This window comes from Porites lutea, chromosome 2 (assembly GCF_958299795.1).
Source record: "Porites lutea chromosome 2, jaPorLute2.1, whole genome shotgun sequence".
Taxonomy (NCBI): domain Eukaryota; kingdom Metazoa; phylum Cnidaria; class Anthozoa; order Scleractinia; family Poritidae; genus Porites; species Porites lutea.
Genome location: NC_133202.1, coordinates 15,105,540 through 15,126,014, shown reverse-complemented (window position 1 = coordinate 15,126,014; position 20,475 = coordinate 15,105,540). Strand labels below are relative to the sequence as shown.

The following is a 20,475-nucleotide window of genomic DNA, read 5'->3' as shown; positions in this document are numbered from 1 at the left end:
CTTACGTTAGATTACAGTCCATTGTAACCCCCAGGTTTTTCGCAGACTAAGATGATGTAATCTCTTTGCTGAGTAGTGTAATGCTTAGATCATCTGGGATCTTCTCAGCATCTCCGGAGTCCCCAGAACCAGAAGTTTAGTCTTGTCCGGGTTAATGAGTAGACTGTTTTTGCAACACCATGCGGCTATGTTCCGAAGATCATCTGTCAGCTGATCTGCGGCTAAGGTGGCATCACGTACAGGAAATGAGAGGTATAATTGTGAGTCATCAACATAGCACTCTAACGACCCTTGATATTAAACAATGCCGGGCCCAAGATTGATCCTGGTGGTACACCATACGAGACTAGGCGGGGTTCAGATGTTTCAGAACCAATTCTCACCGACTCTATACTTCTAGCCTGAGAAACCAGCCGATGCTTCGCGACACCACCATTGGTTTTCCCGTGAAATGACTTGTGAGAAACGAGCGCAGAAATTCCACACTGATGACGTGTCACTACTCAGATCTGGGTAGTGCCTCCCATTGGTTGAAGAAAATTTTCAATCTGTAACAAGCACAAACCGGAACAGGGAAGTGACTTAGTCGTAAGTATGGAATTTCTGCGCTCATTACTAAGACCTTATAAGAGGACACGATGTCCTTAAGTAGGTGTGGCACTTTAACATCAATTTTCACTCCATGAAGAAGTGACAAGAAAAAACCCCTTCTACTTTTTCCCACTGTGGAATGATAAAAAAAACTGGACGATTTAATTTGAAGAATCTCTTTTTTTATTTAGAAGTCTTTCTTTACCACCACTTTGCTTCTAACAAACAATTTGAAACACAGTAACATTTGCGAAATAGCTTTAGATAGTTTTTATTATATTATACATTAGCTTTTTAGGGGAATTTCCTGGCTCGACAGAGCAATAGATGCTAAGGTTTACTTTCTCAACCACTGGGAAAAAAGTTATTTCCAAAGTTTTATTTCTTATTTAGGGGCAGGAGGTGGTGGAGGGGGAAGTACTGACCTTCGTTTCAAGATATTCACTCAAAGATCACAATAAACGAAGGAAACTAAAGCTGTACATTTAATACTAGAGCGACTTTCAGTGAAGTGTGCTAAGAATTGTCGCAAACAATTTTTTTCTTGGCAGTCACAAGAAAGGCATATATTGCCACGAACCAATCAAAACTCCAAAAAAGAAACGTGCAGCCGACAAAAAGCGCGGAAAAACACTTGTAGGCTATTCATGATTTCACATCGGATTGGTTCAGAAAAAGGCGCCATTCTTTTTTTCAGCCAATTACATAGCGCAGCAATGAATTAAATGCCGAAACAACCACACGTCCATGAAAACCGCTCTTTAAATGGAATGACACTGATTAATATTTCATTACATTTCTATTTTCTACATCTAATAGCTGAAGTGTCCCTAAAGCTCTCGGGATTTAAAAACCTGACCAGCTGGTGAAATCTTCTGCCAGTTTTGTACTCAAAGTGCGCCAACGGGCATCGCATTTTTGAGATTTTTTCATAATATGATAAAACGGTATTGTTCTAGACGTTTTCTAATTCAGTTTTCAGTATTGTAACATCGTAACTTAGTGATACAACAGCTTTTGCGATCTGTAGAATACGACTTCAGTCATCAGGCTCAACTTATACACGATAGTCCTCACTTGGTGACAATGACATAAACACCTTTTAACCAAACTGCACTCTATGACGTGTATACGTCCTTACATTTTCTTTGGCGAATTCCTCCTACATGCACAGAACTGATTCGTAAAACACACGACACAGAAGAATCAACTTGTATCGTGTGGTTCTTGTGTTTCGAGTTGTCTGTGCAGTAACAAACAGGAAGCCCAAAGACATCAGTAATAATTTTAGGTCATGACACCTGCTTTGCCTTTTCTTCCATGCATAAATATAGCAAAGGGAAGAGAACAACTTCAAGAAAAGAACTTTACACTTTTCCTCATTCTATACATGAGTTAATTTTTCTGCTAAGAGAAATCTATGTACAATAAGCATTAATTATTATAGCTCTTTATATATGTTTACAAACTCTCTAACGCTACAATATATATTTTATATAGCACAACGAGAAACAGCTTTCCTCCTCATGTAGTTCATTATTTTATGATACTCGAATATGCACTAATATATATGAGTAAAATACCCCACATGCTGACTCTAAATATCATCATTTGCTTTTTCCCTTCATGTCATTGAAATTTGCGTTTGTATTCATATCTAGGACTTGGTTGTCTTGAAATCTTAATCAGCGATTTATTTTCGATGCTTTCCAAATATTACATCAATCAACCAGCCAAAATATACAAAAGCACTTTTTGGGTTTTTTAAAACCTTTCAAACGAAACGGGAACAGTCACCACGATTTTCCCTATCAAGACATTAACCACTATTTAGTCAAAAACCAGAAGCGAAAAATTGCAGTTGCGTTACGTTAATTTGAAACCAAACTAATTTGCAGGATGGAGAGATGAAGAGGCAAGGAAGGTTTTGCTAACGTGGCAAAAGACTATAGGGCCACGATTTTATATATACATACTGCTTTCAATGAACAATTAAACATTATAAGGACAAAGCGCTGACATTTTAAATTCAGCACAAGCACTGTCCTAAACTGGATGCAAGTTTTGCTAATCCAGTCAGAGAACAAATGACATCTGACTAAGGCCTAGTTGTTCCAACGTCTAACTTTTCATGTAACAAACCTAACTCCTTCAGTTGAGTACATGAAAAGATCGCCATAGTTGGGTCGATCCGAGAATTAAGTTCGAGTGGCCTAGACGGGTATTTCAACTGTGCGAGCGTTTCATGTGCCGAGTCTAATGCATAAATCGTTATAATTCATTTTGCGTATACATCGTGATAATGAATTGAGTCCGACTAATTAAGTTCGAAGGTTATCATTTGAGTGGAGCCAAATAGGTTATTGAGTTGGACGTTTCAACTGGGCCTTCGGAGCGACAAACAGCTTTTCTTCCCAAAATTCTTGGAAAGGGGGGGGGATTTTCTTGGACAATGTAATGATGATCCGGAAAATAAGACTAAATAATATTCATTCTCTAAACTGAAACGTCGAAATTCAATTTTGCTGCACCGCAAACCCCTAATTCCTTTTACTTGGTAATACAACATATATGCTAATGAAATAAGAAATAATTTAATCATCTGATACTGAATTAAGAAGTCACGAAAATTAATTGCAGGCCCCAGAGAACAGGTCGGTGGATCACCAAAATTTAAAGAAATAGAAATCCATATATTCAAAAAAGGCTCAAGGACAAAAAAGGAAACAAAATTTAAAATTCAATTTGAGGTTCATGGTGCCTTCTTTTACGCGCACTTAGTTATCACACCTCTGTAAACAAGTCCCACGTGGTCCCAATGTCCCTGAGTGGTGTCCCTGAGTGGTGTCCCTGTGCTGAAATCCCCAAGAAGTTAGCTCCTACATTAACAAACTTCTTCGTTATCTACCACAAAATCGGTGTAAATTCTCAGATATATTGATCTCTGTACAGCCCTTTAAGTTATTTACCAAACTATTAAAGGGAGTGAAGTGTCACACAAGAGACACTCCTCTACTTAAATCTAAATCGTAAAACATCTTCCACATTTCCAAGCGCGTATGAAGTTATAAATATGAATTTCTTGATTACTGTTCGCTCCCAGGTGTCTTTAGGAGACGGTTGAGGTAACGCGCCAACTGACTGGTGGCCAAAAGACTAACGCGGTAATCTAAATTGTTTGTGATGAAGTCACAGATGCATTTACTCATGTATTTCTTGAAGCAAGGGACTTGCGATAACGCTTGGCAGAAATCACAGTCAAACATCCGTGTAACGCACGTCAATTTCTTGAAGTCTTGGTAGTTTCTTTAGTGACAAGGAAAAAACAATACTTCAGAATAGGCCATTTAGGAGTTCCAAAAACTCTCACTTTCAAAAGGAGGCTTAGTACAAAACCTTTCTTGTGAAAATGAGTTTTCTTTGCATGAGAATAAAAAAATCATTTCAGGGCAATGGCTTCGCACTTAGCCTCGCTTTGAAACAGAGGCTTGGGCGACAATAACACCCTTTGAAGATTTAAAAACACATCACACTAATCCAACAAAACTTTCAAAAGGATAAGTAAATTAACAGCATATTAGTAATATGTTAAACTTTCAACAGTAAAAGTAGCCACCTTAGCTTTAAAGTACTTTACTATGCCTTTGCAAATTTACCTTTTTTGACGGCGCGAAATCTTTAAGCTACGTGCATACCGACGCAACAACTCCCAACACTGTTGGTTTGCACGTGGCTAAATGCTTGACCGGTTTCAAACTTTGCGCAACAGCTCTTAACAACACGCAACAACATGCAACAGGGTGTCCAAACGGACGCAACATGTAACATCCAACAATGTTGGGAGTTGTTGGCCAACAATGTTACGTCCGGGCTTTAGCTGCTAACAAACGCGGGAACATACAAACACGCAATCGCTGTCTCCTTTACCGGGCGTGCGATGGACTTTTTCGCTGTAATTTAAGCTTTAAAGCGGAGTAAAAATCCAACGAAGAAATGCAACAGCTGCACGTGTATGCTGCAGATGACTCCGCCGATAGAAAACACACGAATCATTAAGCGTGGGAAATCGGGTAACTGGTGACCGTAAAAAAATAGTAACACAGGAATCAGAAAGTGCGGGAAATCGCGTAACTGGCGACAGTACAAACATAGCAACACAGGAATCACAAAGCGCGGGAAACATTCCACGTTTTGTGTGCAATGACTGACAATAACCAACTTACCCTGAGTTTTTCGTACGTTGTTGGAGAGAGCCTGGTACTGTTGAGGTTTAAACTACGGAGACTGGACATGATTACCAAGGATGACAGTCCATCATCCGTCACCGGCGTCTCGCACAAGTTTAAAGACTCCAAATTATGAAGCTGCTCGGCCACCATGTGAAGACCTTTGTCGCCAAACTGAAAGACAAGAAAAAACGTTCCCCTACTTGAACTCATTCTCTGCATGGAAACAGTACAGAGTGGATGAAACTTCAGGTTAGGAGTCATTTTCATCCACGTTTGTCATGAAGGTAAGGTTTGTTCTAGCTCACTCTCCATTTCAAACGCCATATCACACTCAGTTTCATCCAATAATTGCTTATTATCGCGTGATTTTGATTTGAATGAAACATTTTGAATACCTTGATCCCATTCATGACTGGGCACAATTGAAAGTGAACTAGCCAATTAAAATAAGGCACATATCTAGCACTAACGAGTGTGTCCCTAGGAGTTACGTACCTGCGTTGACCACAAATTTAGGTGCAGCAGAGCGGGAAGTTGTACAAGATACTCGGCGCACGCGCTCGTCACGTGCGTAAACGCCAGGTTGAGGCTCTGGAGATTCCCAAATGAACCGGACTTGAGAAGCCGAGCCAGGTCATCGTCCTGGGTAAAGAAAAACATTACTTTGCGGTTAGAGACGAATAGGTGACTTGATTCCAGGGAAGGCGAGGATAAGTAGTAACCTATGACGCACATAATATCCGTCCATTTTCCTAGCTTGGTTGAAGGAAAAGCTCCTTCTAGAAAACGCTACAAGCATACTTTGACCAAAATGGGGCCCGAAGGGCCGAAAAAATCATTTTGAGATGACTCCCCCCCCCCCCCCCTCCACCATCTCAGGGTCTGGATGACCGGCCCCTCCGTATCTGCAGGTTTGGATCCGCCACTGATAAGTTCACGTTAGACAAGAAGGTCAGGACATTCTCGTTTGATTGTTAACAAACTGCGACTAGAATGGTGACCAATCCTGAAAAATGTTCTAGTCCGTACCGTGCCTGTCTGTCATTTACCTGCCTTATTTCCCGTTTTAAAACGTACTCGTCAAGACGACTCAAAGACATCTTTTTTCACTCTAGTTAATTTCATATTAGACGGTTTTTTGTCAAACGGAATTCCATCTCGGCGATTTTTCCCATCACCAGAAACTCTCAAAACCTAACTGTAAGAACAAAAAAAATAAACGGAAAACAAAAACAATGTTAAATTCCACCCCTGTGTTCCACTCACCGTTGATTTTGTAGGTAGGGTGAGAACTGTTGGTCCACCTTTCTCCTGCTACAAATAAGACACAACGGGCATTTAATAATCGTTCTTAAAGAGCGAGCTATTTCTCCTGAATTTGCTGTTGTTAAGTTTCGCTCTCTTTATTCTTAACGTTTATATTAAAATTGATCTTCCCACTACTGAATAATACGTACCATTTGCCTGAACTTGGCTTTTCTGAAAAACAGAGGAAAAATAGACAACCGTGTTATTACACCATATTCTCTGTATATTACCCTACATTTCCCTCGACTGCAAAGCTACAACTAGTGCGGTAAAGGTCGTTTCGCCCGATAGCAGTTCGCCTAGACTAACTCGATTTGCCTAAAGAAAGGGAAGGCATGGAAAGGCAGTGATTGCACATGTGAAATCCAAGGGTAACTAAAATACGTAACATCTCGAAAGGTATGTTCACCATGTTGTAGAGTGTTGTATGTCATCGGGCGAATTGACTAATGTCCTGGTGAACACCGTCCGGCGAATCGCCTTTCGGGCGAGCCGACCGCAATTCACTAGTGCGACAAAAAGGCTCAAGACACTTAAAACATAAACAGAGGCTAAAAATGGTGATTACCAGACTTCAAACCATTCACGCGTGCCCCTCTTGCCCCTTATCAAGTTGCAACGACTTCATTACAGTATTCAACACTTGCAGGTGACAACTTTGAATGGGGCAAGGCAATAGGGGAAAAAAATATCGGATCGATTTACGTTTCTGGGAAACTGCCCTAAGCCATCATTTTGCCCTAGGTGAAAAGTAAGTGTTAATGTTAGCTTAGGGGAGGGGTAGGTGGGTAGTTTCCCAAAAATCTAAATTGATCCGAAATATCTCGTATTCGAGAATTTTTTCCTCCGAGGTGCAAGTGGTTTTTGGCTGAAATGTGTTAATAATATTGCAACGAGTTGTGATTCTAGTTTAGTCACTGCCTAAAATATGAATAAAATCTATTCTTGCGTTATGCTTGATAATAAGTAACAATGCTAGTGTCTGAAACAGTTGGAAATGGCCGGCAAAGATCGGACGGAAACGGCCATTTTGAGGTCGCGAGTGAAGCTGGGTCAGCATTGAGTCGAACTGCATCATCGGTCTGTTTTGGCAAACGCTTCTTTTATTGGCTATTGCGAGGTTACGCGGGAGACCGAGTCGAGGTGTTCGTTAAAGTACATTGTGGGACTGTTTTGGGGGACGCATTTTTAACATGGCGGCAATTTGTTCCCCAAAACAGTCCCACAATGCACTTTGACAACCATCTCGACCCGGTCTCCTGCGCAACCTCAAAGTGGCGAATAGGCTATTACGTGGTTGCGCAAAAAACCATAGTACAATTCGACACAAAAACAGACCCAAGATAACGTGCAAATTCAAAATAGCGTATAACAGAACAAAATGCATCAAATATTGACCCCGAAAATCATTTCTTTGAAATTGTTTGACACCAACTTACTTCTGACACAGAGCCTCATAACAAGTTTTGCCTTCCTCTGTGCTCTCCAGTGTAGATATTATCTGTAATTTTTCATTTTCGTCTTGTAGGACTTCGACTTCTAACATAAATGACAGTGTCTGGTTGAGTGAGAGAAAAAGAAAAACACGATTTAATATAAAAAGCAAACGCGCTTGCTTATTATAAACACCAATGAAATACCAGGTGAGCTTTCGCGCGAAAACTTGATTTCTTCACATGTGAAAATGACATGTTATCTTCACATGTGAAAATATCACCTTTGCTATGGCTACATAATAAATCGCGCCTTTCACACCAAAAAACTATTAAAGTGAAATGGTTTGGTTTTTCATTGGTGTTTATATAATAAATAGAACATTACATGGCCGCTTGGAGGTACGAAATTTCTCTTCTCGTGGCGCTCACTCGTGAAATATTTTTTTTCAACACGGGAAGAGAAATTTCGCATCTCCAAGCGGCCATGTAATATCCTCTATCTATCTCTCTTTACTTATGTTATCACAGTAGTAGATAGTGCTTTAAAAAATCTTCACTCTAACAGTAGAGCAAAATATATTTCTGGAGTCTACGTAAATAACATCTGCTAAAGACACTGGACTGCAAGTTGACTGTGCTGAGTTGATTCGCGCTCACCTGCAACAGCCCCTCCTTGTCAATCACCGGCTGGTCTTTTTCTTTATTTTTAAGTTCTTGTATGAGACCGGTCAGTCAGAACTTGCATAAAAGCACCGACTTCTTGATCGAATTTAGGCTAGGTAATATATAACTATGGCGCTGATGGTTGAATAACTTCGAATGCTTCGAATGGGATAAGTAACAAAGGAAACTACGTAATCGTCATTTTAGCTGTATTGTATTGATAATTCACCACTTGAAGAAGCTGTGTCACGAAATTCAGCCGAATCAGAAAATTACAAAATGCCCGTTAAATTAAGAGAAACATAAAAATAACCGCTTAAAACTTTTAAGGAAAGTTAAAATAACATAACAGAAACAACAGATGCCACGGACGGGTAAAACTGAAGACTGAAACGGATTGAAATTAGGGTTTTTGAAAACTGTTCAGCCTAACAGTTTTTCAAAGTTGATCCCTGCTGCTTGCAACTTCAAAAATAATGCTCAGGAGACATATTTGTTTGTCACGTATCTCTGATTTTGTCAGTTACATGTAATTTCTTTACTTACTTTAAGTTCCATAGCGATTGAGAGCGAGTAATTGGCAAAATTAAACACAATGAACTGGACTGCCGTGACACAGCCCCTTTAAGAAACGAGAAGGCAACTGCAGTCGTGTGTTACACAATTGTTTCTGGGATAGTTACTGGGGGCGCGCCGGTCAGCTATCCGCGAATTTTTTTCAATGTCCCTGCAACAGTCCCAGAAGTTCTGGGAAACCTAATTAGAGTTATTTTCCAGCAGCCATTTATCAGGGCCTTGGACCTGTCCTATACTACAAACCCACTGACCTGAATAAAACTGCTCTCGCCTCTTAAGGCTAACAACATAAAGGGACCAAGCATGGAGTCTTTTAGATCCAAAAGAGTCTTCTTCCTTCTTCCACAACAATTTAGTAGTCTGGACATCTGACGAACAAAAGCAACATTAGCCTATAAAACATGTATGCAAACATGCTCAACAAACTCTCTTATGTACACGAAATGCACGAGACAGCAAATCAGCAGGTAACCGGTCAAGTCGCCCGAAAGTCATCTCGACCGACGTTATATCGCCCGAAACCAGAGTCATGTCCCCAGAAATTTTATTAAAGAGTGTCTGTAATATATCTCGTTCTTCAAGCGGGATAATGGTGTAATTAAGTCTCGTTCTTTAAGCAATGATACTATAGTGAGACGAAACAAGGGGTATGAATGTGTACCATATCCCGTTCTTTATGCGATGAAGAGACGAAACAAGCGAGAGGAATGTGTAACACATCTCATGAATTCTTTTAGCCTTAAAGATTTGATGAAACGAAAAAGAGCGATTAAGATGTTAGGATGCTGCTGAGCATGATAAAATTTCGGGCGACATGACGCTGGTTTCGGGCGAGATGACTTTGGGGCGACTTGACCTCAAGCCATCACTCAGCCTGAGAAAACTGCCGACTGTGACGCCACTGCAAATTTCCCTTTCAAAAACAGTCGCTGCCATTTTTAAGACACTTGGAAAATTTTTGACCTGTTATTGAGGGTGTTTCTATCGAAAAGAAAGAAGATTGCAACCCAGGTCGAACCCAGCACTCGAACAAGGACCTTTCGTTTCCTAATCTCTCGGTTTGAAATTTCGGAAATTCCACGTGCCCAATGGAACGGTACATTCCGGTAGCACAGACCCGACTCAAGCCACCGCGCGTTTGGTTATTGTTCATGAAAGCAGGATACAAAAGAGCGGTACTGCGAACAACAATTTTGTCTAATGGAAAGGGCATTTCGGTCCGACTAACCGAGATAACCGGACTGGTCAAAGTGGACCACCTTCAAAGCTGGTCCATATTCCGAAACAGTCCGTTCCACTTGATGTAATTTTGGTTTAAATGGCAAGCGCGCATAATTTCAAGCGCAAAACTGAGAGCAGGCAGTCTTGAGTCTTTCAAGGTCATATCCCAATGTTTTTACAAGTTAGACAACTTACCACATGAGAGAAAAAATGCCCTTCGTCAAAGCAGGAGACTCCTCCTGGGCAGATGATGTCAATCCAGCCATCTTTTCCCTTTCTGACTGGAAGAATTGATTGATGGACCTGCAAAACCAAAGAATAGACCGATTTAATCAACGCAAGCTTAATGATAATATTGTGGGCTGTTCATTAAGTTGTCTGCTGTAATTCAAATGAAAGCTACTTCTACTAAACAAGGTAGTATTGTGAAGGGTGTCTCTGAAACCTGTAGATGCATGCACACTAAAGTAATCACAATAATAATGACAATAATAATAATAATAATAATAATAATAATAATAAAAATAAAAAATTATTATTATTATTATTATTATTATAATCATAACTATAACAAAATTCTCAAATCCGATTGGTTCTCAACTGCCCTGATTTCAGCCTTAATAGGACAGTTTAATAGGACAGTACGCGTCATGCCTAAGTAATTGGACAGTACGCGCCATCACGCGCGCGCTTAAATGGCTTTTTTTTTTTTTTCATAGCTAGCGAAAAAATCTTGGAATTTCTTGTGTTTTGATTTAAAAAGAGCCCTATATATCACAAATTTTGTTAAAGTTATGATTAATTGGTAACAGAACTTCGTGTCGTCCAATTCGGTCTGTAATCATACTCGTGATTAAACAAATCGGACTCCCGCTACGCGGTCGTCCGATTTGGCTAATCACTCGTATGATTACAGACCGAATTGGACTCCACTCAGTCCTGTTACCATTACTTATTGTTTTTAGAAAAAATGATAAAGCAAAACTTCTCTGGCCTAGTTTTCTTCATAATCATCATCATCATCATCTTCAATCTTTAATTATTGTAAATGAAATCGTTCATACTTTTAAAGTTGGTCTTCGCCTGAGTCATGTGAAGTTACAATGAGTACATCAACAAAATAACTACTTCACTAAGAAAGCTGGTGTCATAAAAAATTCTATAATCAAGGTTTCTTCAGTCTATTGTGTGTTAAAAATAATCCTTTTTAATGCAATGAAGTTTTCAAATTATTCAAACTGGGCAGTTGTCTGTTGTGTTTTACACACTGTAATTTAGTTTAACATCATCATTATTTTTCTGCAGTAATTTCTCGTGATGGTAGATGGACCAAATGATCAAATAACCACAGCACTGCTCTTAGTTACCTCACAGCGCTGATCTTCAGCAAATGCCTTAATCACTGCACTGATGTATCTATTTCACAGTACAAACACAAATAATTAGTGGGCATCACATAAAGAGAGTAAACACGAGACATCAATTTCGGTGCGTCTATAAATGTGATGAATTTGCCCTGTGGTGGCACAATCCAAACTCTGACAACATTTGGAAAGATGAAAAAAAAAATAGAATAAAATCTATCAAAAAGTTGTCATTAAAGTACATGTACTGCTTACCTAAATCTTCTTGTTTATCAACCAGCACAAAAACTCTCATTATTTATTTATATTTATTATGACAGTAGAACCCCGGAAACTCGAATTCTGAAGGGAAACGAAAAAAAAGTTCGAGTTGGCGGGGAATTCGAAATAACAGAGTAAATTTCAGTGAAATTTTGATGAAGGAAAAGGAAATTTAGTTTGAGTTAGCGGGGAATTTGAGTTAACCAAGTTCGAGTTATCGAGGTTCTCCTTTATACTCATTTTTTTTGTAACTTGTAAAGTACGAAAAAAAGGTTCCACTAAATTCAATATAATTAACAATAAAGCCTTCCAGTGGTAGATTATAATAGCTGCCTGCCTGTGGTACCCAAGTAGTCAAGAGCTAGTCTAAAGTTGCACTTACAGTACGAATGTCTCATTCTTGAGAGCTCTGCAGGAGAACAAAATAAACACATTGTTTAGGTAAACAAAATGACCAAGTTTTAAACCAATATATAGATTTAGCCAAGGCTAAATTAAAAGCAAAGCTCCCGCTTATAAATTTATAATTAAACTTGTAAATATCGCAAAGAAATCCACTTAGAGTTGAGCCTGTCATCAGTTGAAAACTAGTAACTTGTGAGCAGATAACTTCAAAAAATATGTAACCTCAATGATTTGACACTTGGCCTCGCGATACAGTCATGTGAACTGGTCATTACCTTTAATCGGTTAACTGCCAATAGCATATGCTAATAGCAGTGTTTGAGCCAGGCCGCGCCATTGCGCCAATCCCGTACTGCAATTGGAATTGTCCCTTTAAGAAACGGCCAAGGGGACAATTTGTCCCCTTCAAATTTTCGGGAAAAAACTCGCAAGGAAGCACACACGAAGAGATTTATTTCAGTACAGAAATTGCAAGCTGAAACAGAACGTGGAAGTATATTTTATCGCACCTTTAAAGTTCATCCCAAAGTTACGTTTCAGTCACGCTCTACTGCTATTGAAATTCACAAAAACACGAAAAATACCGCGAAATTCGGTAGAAATCTTATCAAATACATGTCTGTACAACATATTTGAAACTTATTTCAGCTATAGGGGCTATTTACTTGCCGTAAACTTGCAAATTTATCTTGGAACTTCGTCACTGAAACGTGCAAACAGATTATGTTGCGAAAAACTGGGCACTAGCCATGATGTTAAAGGCGTTGCCATTGGTTCATTTCTGGAGCGTATTTTTCTTGAAAGAGCAAATCATGACCTCTGTTAGAAAAACGTTAAAAAGGCCGGTCTGATCAGCGCAAAACTGATCGATTTCTAGCGAAATTTGCCTTGAAAATAACCACAAAATCGGCCGTTTTTTACCGATTGCTTTTCGGTGAAGTTTGCCCCGAAAACGCCCGCGAAATCGGCCGATTTTTCCGCGAATTTGTCCCTAAAAATCCCGCGAAATTTGACTTTTTCTTCCGAGACCTATCAGAAGCCCTGCTAAGAAGACAAACCCCTTTGCATCAGCAGAAGGGTGTACAAATTTCTGTCCCCCTAAAAAATGAAAATGTCCCCCAAAATTTTAGCCAAGGGGACAAATTGTCCCCCAGTGATCAAATCCTAGCTCAAACCCTGCTAATAGTGTCAATGGGTGGCACAAATATGCAGATGGCGATGACAGATAGGTTTTGAATGTGGCCAGCAGATACCCTGTTTCGACAGCGGTCAATAATTGTCCTCAACACGGATGTGCAATACCAAGTTACAGGCTCTCACACAAGCCAGAAAGTGTGAGATTTCACACTGGTTACCCTCTGATGTGGTCAGACGAGTGGATGGCCTAATGTGCAGCCCTGTGACCACCTAAAGTTCTTGGATGGATAGATCACCAAAGTTCTTTAGATACGGGGCTCACCTAATATATCATTAACCATGCATCTTACAGTAATGTTACATGAAGGTTAATTTGAGGTTACTTACTCCTTTGGAAATGGAATTGGCTGGAGAAGCGTTGACAGGCTAGGCCTCCAGTCTTCAAATTGTGCACTAAAATATCATCAACACAAGCCTCAATAAATGAAATGCGTTATTATATGGAAAGCAATGAAATACTGGTAAGATTTTAAACAAAAACTTGTTCACACTTGAAAATTAAACGACATGTTATGGGTGGATATTACATGCAATGGCCCAATAATATTAACAGTCAGAGCAGACTTGAACCCATAACACCCTGATTCTTGTTGGCTGATATGGAACTGATATAGATGGTATTACGAAGGTGCAACATTTTTCTATCAAAAGTCTAGCAACAAAAATATGTGCTTAGTTAGTTAAAATCAGTGTCCCATAAGTTCTTACATTGTGTCCAGGACTGTCATGAAGCACAGTAGGAATTTAGTGTTAATTTCTTCATACTTGACAAGCCTGAAATCAGAAAAGGTAATAACCATTAAAGAAAATAAAGAACTTTTTTTGAAAAAATTAATATGATCAAAGTACAGGTGTCTGTATGTGTATATTAAGCCTTTTGTAACACTCTTATGCACATACCTGAAAAATTGGTACTGGGTTTGTAGGATTTTGAGGTGATATTTGTAAAAGAGAAAGATGTCAAACAGCCAATGGAAGGGACGCAAGGAAGAAGTTGACAAGATTTTCTACACGGTTAAGATGGACACTTGCTTAAACCTCACTCCATAAACTTATCCACTTATGTGGATGGGATTTTTGAGGTGGACAAGCATTAGTGTAGTCATGGTTGATGGTATCCAAGGCAACCATAAGCCAAATAAGAAGCTTCTCAGCCAAATGATACCAGAAATTGTTTTGCTGAAAGCTTCTGACAACTCCTTCAAGTTTTATGTGTGGAAAAATAAAAATGTAAAAGAGCCACTGATGTTCTGATAAAGGAGAACATTGGCACAAAACGATCAACACAAAGTAAAACAGTAACGTACAACTTGTCGCTCAGGTCAAATGTGGAGTAGACAGCAGAAAGAACAACAGCAACTAGATTAGGAAGGACACGAGGATGTGGACATGCAGCTCCAGGACTGTGAACGCTATGGAACATAAAAACATGAGCAAATGAGTTTCCCTTAATGAGTATCACTTTGCACTAACACAGGTTGAAAAGCTGCCTTTTTTCTCTCATGATTCACATCACAAAGATGAGAAGATTTCAGACTGTAACAGGCAGCAAAGCCTGGTAATCAAGGGTGCTTGCAAGAGTCACATGCTTGCAAATAAAAGGTATAATACTGCTGATGTATGTTAAAGGTAACTTTGGAAAACTCCAAGTCATATTAGACAACTTAACCTTTGATGCACAACAAAGTTGTGCCATCGTTGCTTTTGCCATCCAAGAAAAATATGCAAAGGTACATGTACTTTGTAATGTATTGTACATTAGTACTACAATAATAGTTATTTGGAGAGCTATAATAAAAATGTTTTAAAGCTATAAAAATGGTACAGTTCTATTATCCCTATGTCTGTCCTGAAACTCTGACTTTCAATGGCCGATAAGTGACCACTGAACCCTAGTCAAACTAAAATCCTTCTCCTTTGTAGCTACTGATGCCTTTGCGGAATACAATGTTTCTTTACTGCAAGATGCATTGTTTTCACACAAGAAATTATATCAAGTCTCTCAAGAAAACCAAACCATCGCCATTACTTCCTCCTGACCAAACATTTTAGACTAAAATGGTTAGTGTACTTCAACTGGTGTTCTGTTAAATAGGCCACCTGACCAAACTCTTGACACAAAAGAACTATATGCCTGAAAGAACACTGAGGCAGACCAACTAACCTCTCCACAAATTCTCTAACAACATCTGCATCTTCATCTTTACAGAACAATGTATAAATATAATCCTGAACAAACATTCGGAGATGGGGATATTTACCAAAATCCTGTGGAAGACAATATGTGTTCTGTGAAAAGAGACATTAAGTTGATTGTTTTAAACTTTGTCTAACTGACAGGTCCTGGCCCAATGGAGATGTAAGACACCACAAGACAGAAACTTGTTTTCCCTTACAACTCATTCACGCCAGTGCCTGCAGATAGTTTTGTTTTCTTGTGATAACTTGCATTCATTCTCGGCTCAAAACTAATAGCAAGTCAACACTCACCAAAACTTTAGAGTTATCAAATTTGGTCAACTAGTAGAATTAGTAGGCAGAGTTGCTCAAATTTTTAATTGATTAGTCTGTAGAATGAAATAGCTCTTTTACCACAAGAAAACAGTTTTAACACACAGTACAGTGTACAGTTGAACCCCAATGATGCAGCCAACCTCCATTAAGCAGCCATTTATCAAAGTCCCAAAATAATATTGTAGAAAAGAAAATCAAACCTTGATTAAGCAGCAAACCTGAAAAGAGTTCCCCTATCGTAGTCACCTCTATAAAGCAGACATCAAGACAGTGTTGACTACACTTAGTGCGGCTTTATTTTAAAAACATAATGAAGGAAAATACAGTACAAGAAAGAAGGTGACAACTGACTGTGGACTAGTTACGCTGCTCTTGTTGCAAGATTGTTTCAAAATAAATTGATGTTTCCATCAAAGATTATGCTAATTTATGATGAACCTCTATTGAGTGGCTAACTACCATTGAGTGGCTACTTGCTGGTACCACCGAGGGTGGCCGCTTAATGGCAGTTCAACTATACTTGAACATAAATAAATTTTACATTTTGAAGAGCTTCAGCTCCTATTTATAAAGAAAGGACTACATGTAGTCTTTCTATTATCCATGATGTACATGTATAAAACCAGACAGCCTTTAAGAATTAGCTAGATTAAACAAAAAACCTAGATTACAATGAAAGCAAGAAAATTCTACAAAACAAGCCCTTCAACTTTCAGGGAAGGAAATAGAGAGCCTTAAACTCTGAAACATTTAATACAAAGGGTCCTCAGAATAATAATACTACAAGTTTTACACTAAATTAAGATTTCCTAGTTGCCCAAGGGTATAAATAAGTCCCCAGGGCTACCACCTGCCACCAGAATGGATAAAGCTATCCACTCTGAAAACCTTTATCTAGTGGATAACGCAGTTGGTTTCCCTTGCACATATCTAATGGTTGCCAATTAATGTGGTGGAAAGGCTATCCAACTTTTGACCAAGCAGGGCCTGGTCATACAGAGTAATGTTTGCTTCACATTGTCTCTGGATAATGGATGTTTGAATGCTGGGTTAGCACTGTGATAGCAAACCAAAAAGACAGGAGTAGAAAAATCTCCTTGTTGCTTTATACATCTCAAACCACTTAAACCTCACCCAGAAAACATGTTCTCTGACACATGTTTCTTGGACAAAAGTTCTACTTCATTGGTAAAGGACATCTCAAATCTCAGCCTTTAAAATAGTGTCTAAGAGTACAAAATAAAACACTGTTCAACATATGCTGCATATCTGTATGAAAGTCAAAGTAAGAGTCTTACCATATTGTGCTTAAGGATTCTGTGAACAGCTGGAAGGAAAACATCCAGTACTTCATTGTTATAAAGTTGACCTTTGCAGTGCTAGAGAAAATAAAAATAAAATGTGAATTGAATATCTATCTTCACTACATCAACAAAACAATTCGGTCTATTCCAACAATACTATTTTTCATAGATTTTTGCCTCATTCATCTCCAGTGAGTACACACAATGAAATGAGTTTGAAGCTTAGATGGAAAATTTCATATACAAAAAAAAAAAATCGCTGTATTTTGTGAGCCCATGCCATCAGTTGGTGCCTTGGTTCAGAGAAATGCAGGAAAAGGTATTTGACCACACTAAAACAGGGCTGTCATTAAGGGCTGGCACGGCTGGGGATCCCCCCCCCCCCCCAGCTACTTTCATAAGAAAATAGAAGAAAAACAGAACCCACAGAAATCCCTAGCTATTTGATTCCCTGCCTACTGTTGCATTTACCCTGCAGACACTTGAAATCTTAGTGACAGCCCTGCTAAAAGTCAAGTAATGCACTGCTACAAGTGATGGATAACTGTGTAGTTACCTTGCCAAAGAAAGCACACACTTCAGGGGAAGGCTGAACATACTCCAGAACAGGTGCAAGTGTCTTAAGATAAAGAAAGAAGAACCACAAAATAAGAAATTCAGACAACAAGAACAATATTATTAAATGATAAGTACCAGTATTCAAAACAAACAATAAATTAGGCTAACAGTGTACAGTGCTCTATTCTGCCAGCACAATGAAACTAAAAAGATTGGTTGGGGAGATTTCAAATAACCAGAATGCAAAACAATTGATCAGCCTCAGTGAATCACTGCGTGCTATGGAAAGAGTCATTTTTGCCAAATTGAAGCTTCTGAAGAAAAGACATTTTACTCTACCGAGAATAAAAATAACCTTCCAAAGCACACTTGTAACACAAACAATTGGGGGGTGGGGAAGGAGGTTACAGGGGAGTCCAAACTTCCCACATCCCATATAGTGTACATGAACTTGGCAACTTGCATTCCCGGCACCTCCCTCATTTTTCTTGGCTTTTTCCCTTTAGCCTTCTCTCAATAACTAAATATGAAGTACTGTTGCAATTTTATTTTCCCCTATTTCTACAGCCCTCACCCATTTAGAACTCCCACCACCTGCACTTTCCTCTTGTGCCTCCCACACTACTCCTGCCCCCTATTTTCCTGAGCACACACCTCCCTGTCCTCACCCGCACAAGTTACAACTCTTTGTTTTGGACAACCTGTACATTGAATTTCTCTTAATTACTATAATTCTTTTGTACATTAGAATGGTATTTTATGCCATTGAAAAGTATTTCACCTGGTACCCAGACATTTCAAACTCAGCCCTGGGGAAACACTCTTGCTTGTGTTTGACATTATGTCAATAATACATATGTAGCTTACCACTATGAGCTTTTCTTGTTCTTCATCAGAAAATGAAATAAAGTGCTGCAATTGCAAAACAGACAACTTACATTCAGTTTAGGTCATCAGCCTATCCAAAAAGCTTTAAAGCTTTAACACGATACACCAATATATTAGTTATAACTCAATAAGAAATTAAGGTAAACAATAATGAGAATCAAGCACAATGTAAATTATTTTTCTTTAACCGATTCGCCCCTGAACTGCCCGTAACTGCCCGTGCGGATCCAGGTCCTTTCTACCCTTTGTGACGTCATCAGTTCTAACGGTCAAGGACAACTTTCTTCGCTCACTTGTGCAGAGTGAAGAGATCTTTCAAACCATAACAGAATGAGCAAAATTCAGTCAAGGACACCGGAGAAAGAAGCAAAAAACCACATCACATGGACCTGAAAATCTCCATGAAAATCGTGTTCCATTGCCCACCTACCTTTCCTTTCACCTAATCCTAAGATCCTAAGAGCTTTCCTAAAAACTATTCCCACCATAATGAAGCCTACTAAATGCCCAGCAAGAGAAAAAAAAAATGAGGCAAGAAAAGCGAAAAAAGAAGGGAGGAAAGAAAGCGAAAAGTAAAAGTCAAGACTCTCAAGATCTCGAAATTTTGCTTTCTGCGCATGCCCGAACTTCGCAAGCTGATATTTTGCATCTGGATTAGAAGGCCGTGAAGTGTACGACCTGTAAACCGGTTTGTGGTAAGTTTTAGCTCTTTATAGCACGACAGTGACCAGAAAACCACTCGACTAGCTTGAAAACGTGTTTTTCGGCAAAATCTCCAGGAGCGAATGGGTTAAAAGTCAATAAATCCACACATGGCTAACCAAAGCATTAGTGTATTTCATGCTTTACACAAGTAAAGGAAGTAGTAAAGTTTGCAAAGAAGCTGACCCCGAGTGGTCATTCAACTAACCATTTTAAATCAAGATAAATGAAATCAATAACAACTTTCACATTTTACATTGAAGAAATAAGGAACCCAACAATAAATAGACTCTGACAAAATCATTGCTTTTTGGCTGAAGACAGAACACGTCAACTTACATGTGCAAGGATATCAGAAACCAATTCCAAAGGAACTGTAAATATTACATCATCTTGAATTGGTGTTGTTAGTGAGAAAAGAACAAGCTCCTATTCATGAGAAAATATAAATACATTTCACACACATGGTTATTTTCTTCGGCTCAAGTAGCTCAAGGTTGTAGAGATGAAAATTTAATTCTGGTTAAAGTTTTTATTCTGGTTGAAAGACTGACTGACTGATTCACTGATTTACACAATGTACAGTACTGCTCAAAAGTAAGTTACCATACTCTCGCGAGATGCAAATCGCGTCATGCGCTATGCAATTCTTGTAAAGTCCATGCAAACAGTTTGCTGATGAAAAGCTCAAGGACAATTTCCTGAAGGATACTTAAAATAACGTAAAATCTAACGCCCGTTTCTTCAGTCTTCGAGATAACATGGCGCAAAATTTGTTGGTTTCTCTCTGGACGGGTCATTGAAAATGTTAATGCCAAAACTTGCTGCATCACTGATTCTCACGTTACGCGATTCACATACCATCTCAAGGTCTACAGCAAGATGGCTTTCCACAATCATCATTGCTCAAAATTGCTCCTGTGAATCTTTGCAAATTGCTGTCCAACCTCCTCTGTTCACATACACGTAGCACGCAACATGACTATCCCCATGCAGGAAACGAGATGTGACTGGCAACTTACTTTTGAGCGGTACTGTACATGTACAAAAAGTTTGCCCATGCAGGCAGAGGGTATCAAGATGTGAAGGTAGTCACAGAATAACATAACTCTGATTGCCAACTGAGTTCAAGTGTTCAGCATATACAATAAAATACAAGATAATTCTTACTCTGAGTTCCCTTGTCAGAGCTTCAGGGTCACTGGATTTTGATATAAGCCTTTTGTACCTCAACAAGTTAACCTGCAAATTCCAGAAA

At 39.0% G+C, this 20,475-nt stretch overlaps 1 protein-coding gene across 6 annotated transcripts in view; it reads right to left on the bottom strand.

Annotated features, from left to right (window-relative positions):
• Positions 1–1,830: 1,830 nt before the first annotated feature.
• The window catches only part of LOC140927832 (C-Maf-inducing protein-like), a 42,925-nt gene continuing 24,280 nt past the window's right edge, over positions 1,831–20,475 (bottom strand). For 4 of the 6 annotated variants that reach the window (XM_073377513.1, XM_073377517.1, XM_073377514.1 and 1 more), the window contains 19 exons: positions 20,388–20,459; positions 19,557–19,646; positions 18,495–18,539; positions 17,626–17,688; positions 17,064–17,144; positions 15,416–15,540; positions 14,559–14,663; positions 13,960–14,025; positions 13,579–13,644; positions 12,032–12,058; positions 11,392–11,440; positions 10,220–10,327; positions 9,055–9,171; positions 7,568–7,686; positions 6,278–6,299; positions 6,087–6,134; positions 5,316–5,462; positions 4,815–4,991; positions 1,831–3,897 (listed from right to left, as the gene is read on the bottom strand). In XM_073377513.1, the coding sequence (XP_073233614.1) occupies positions 3,850–3,897; positions 4,815–4,991; positions 5,316–5,462; positions 6,087–6,134; positions 6,278–6,299; positions 7,568–7,686; positions 9,055–9,171; positions 10,220–10,327; positions 11,392–11,440; positions 12,032–12,058; positions 13,579–13,644; positions 13,960–14,025; positions 14,559–14,663; positions 15,416–15,540; positions 17,064–17,144; positions 17,626–17,688; positions 18,495–18,539; positions 19,557–19,646; positions 20,388–20,459 (1,575 nt within the window). In that variant the 3' untranslated portion in view covers positions 1,831–3,849. The remainder of the gene's footprint in view (positions 3,898–4,814; positions 4,992–5,315; positions 5,463–6,086; positions 6,135–6,277; positions 6,300–7,567; positions 7,687–9,054; positions 9,172–10,219; positions 10,328–11,391; positions 11,441–12,031; positions 12,059–13,578; positions 13,645–13,959; positions 14,026–14,558; positions 14,664–15,415; positions 15,541–17,063; positions 17,145–17,625; positions 17,689–18,494; positions 18,540–19,556; positions 19,647–20,387; positions 20,460–20,475) is intronic. The other 2 variants (XM_073377515.1, XM_073377516.1) reach the window with 2 other exon arrangements.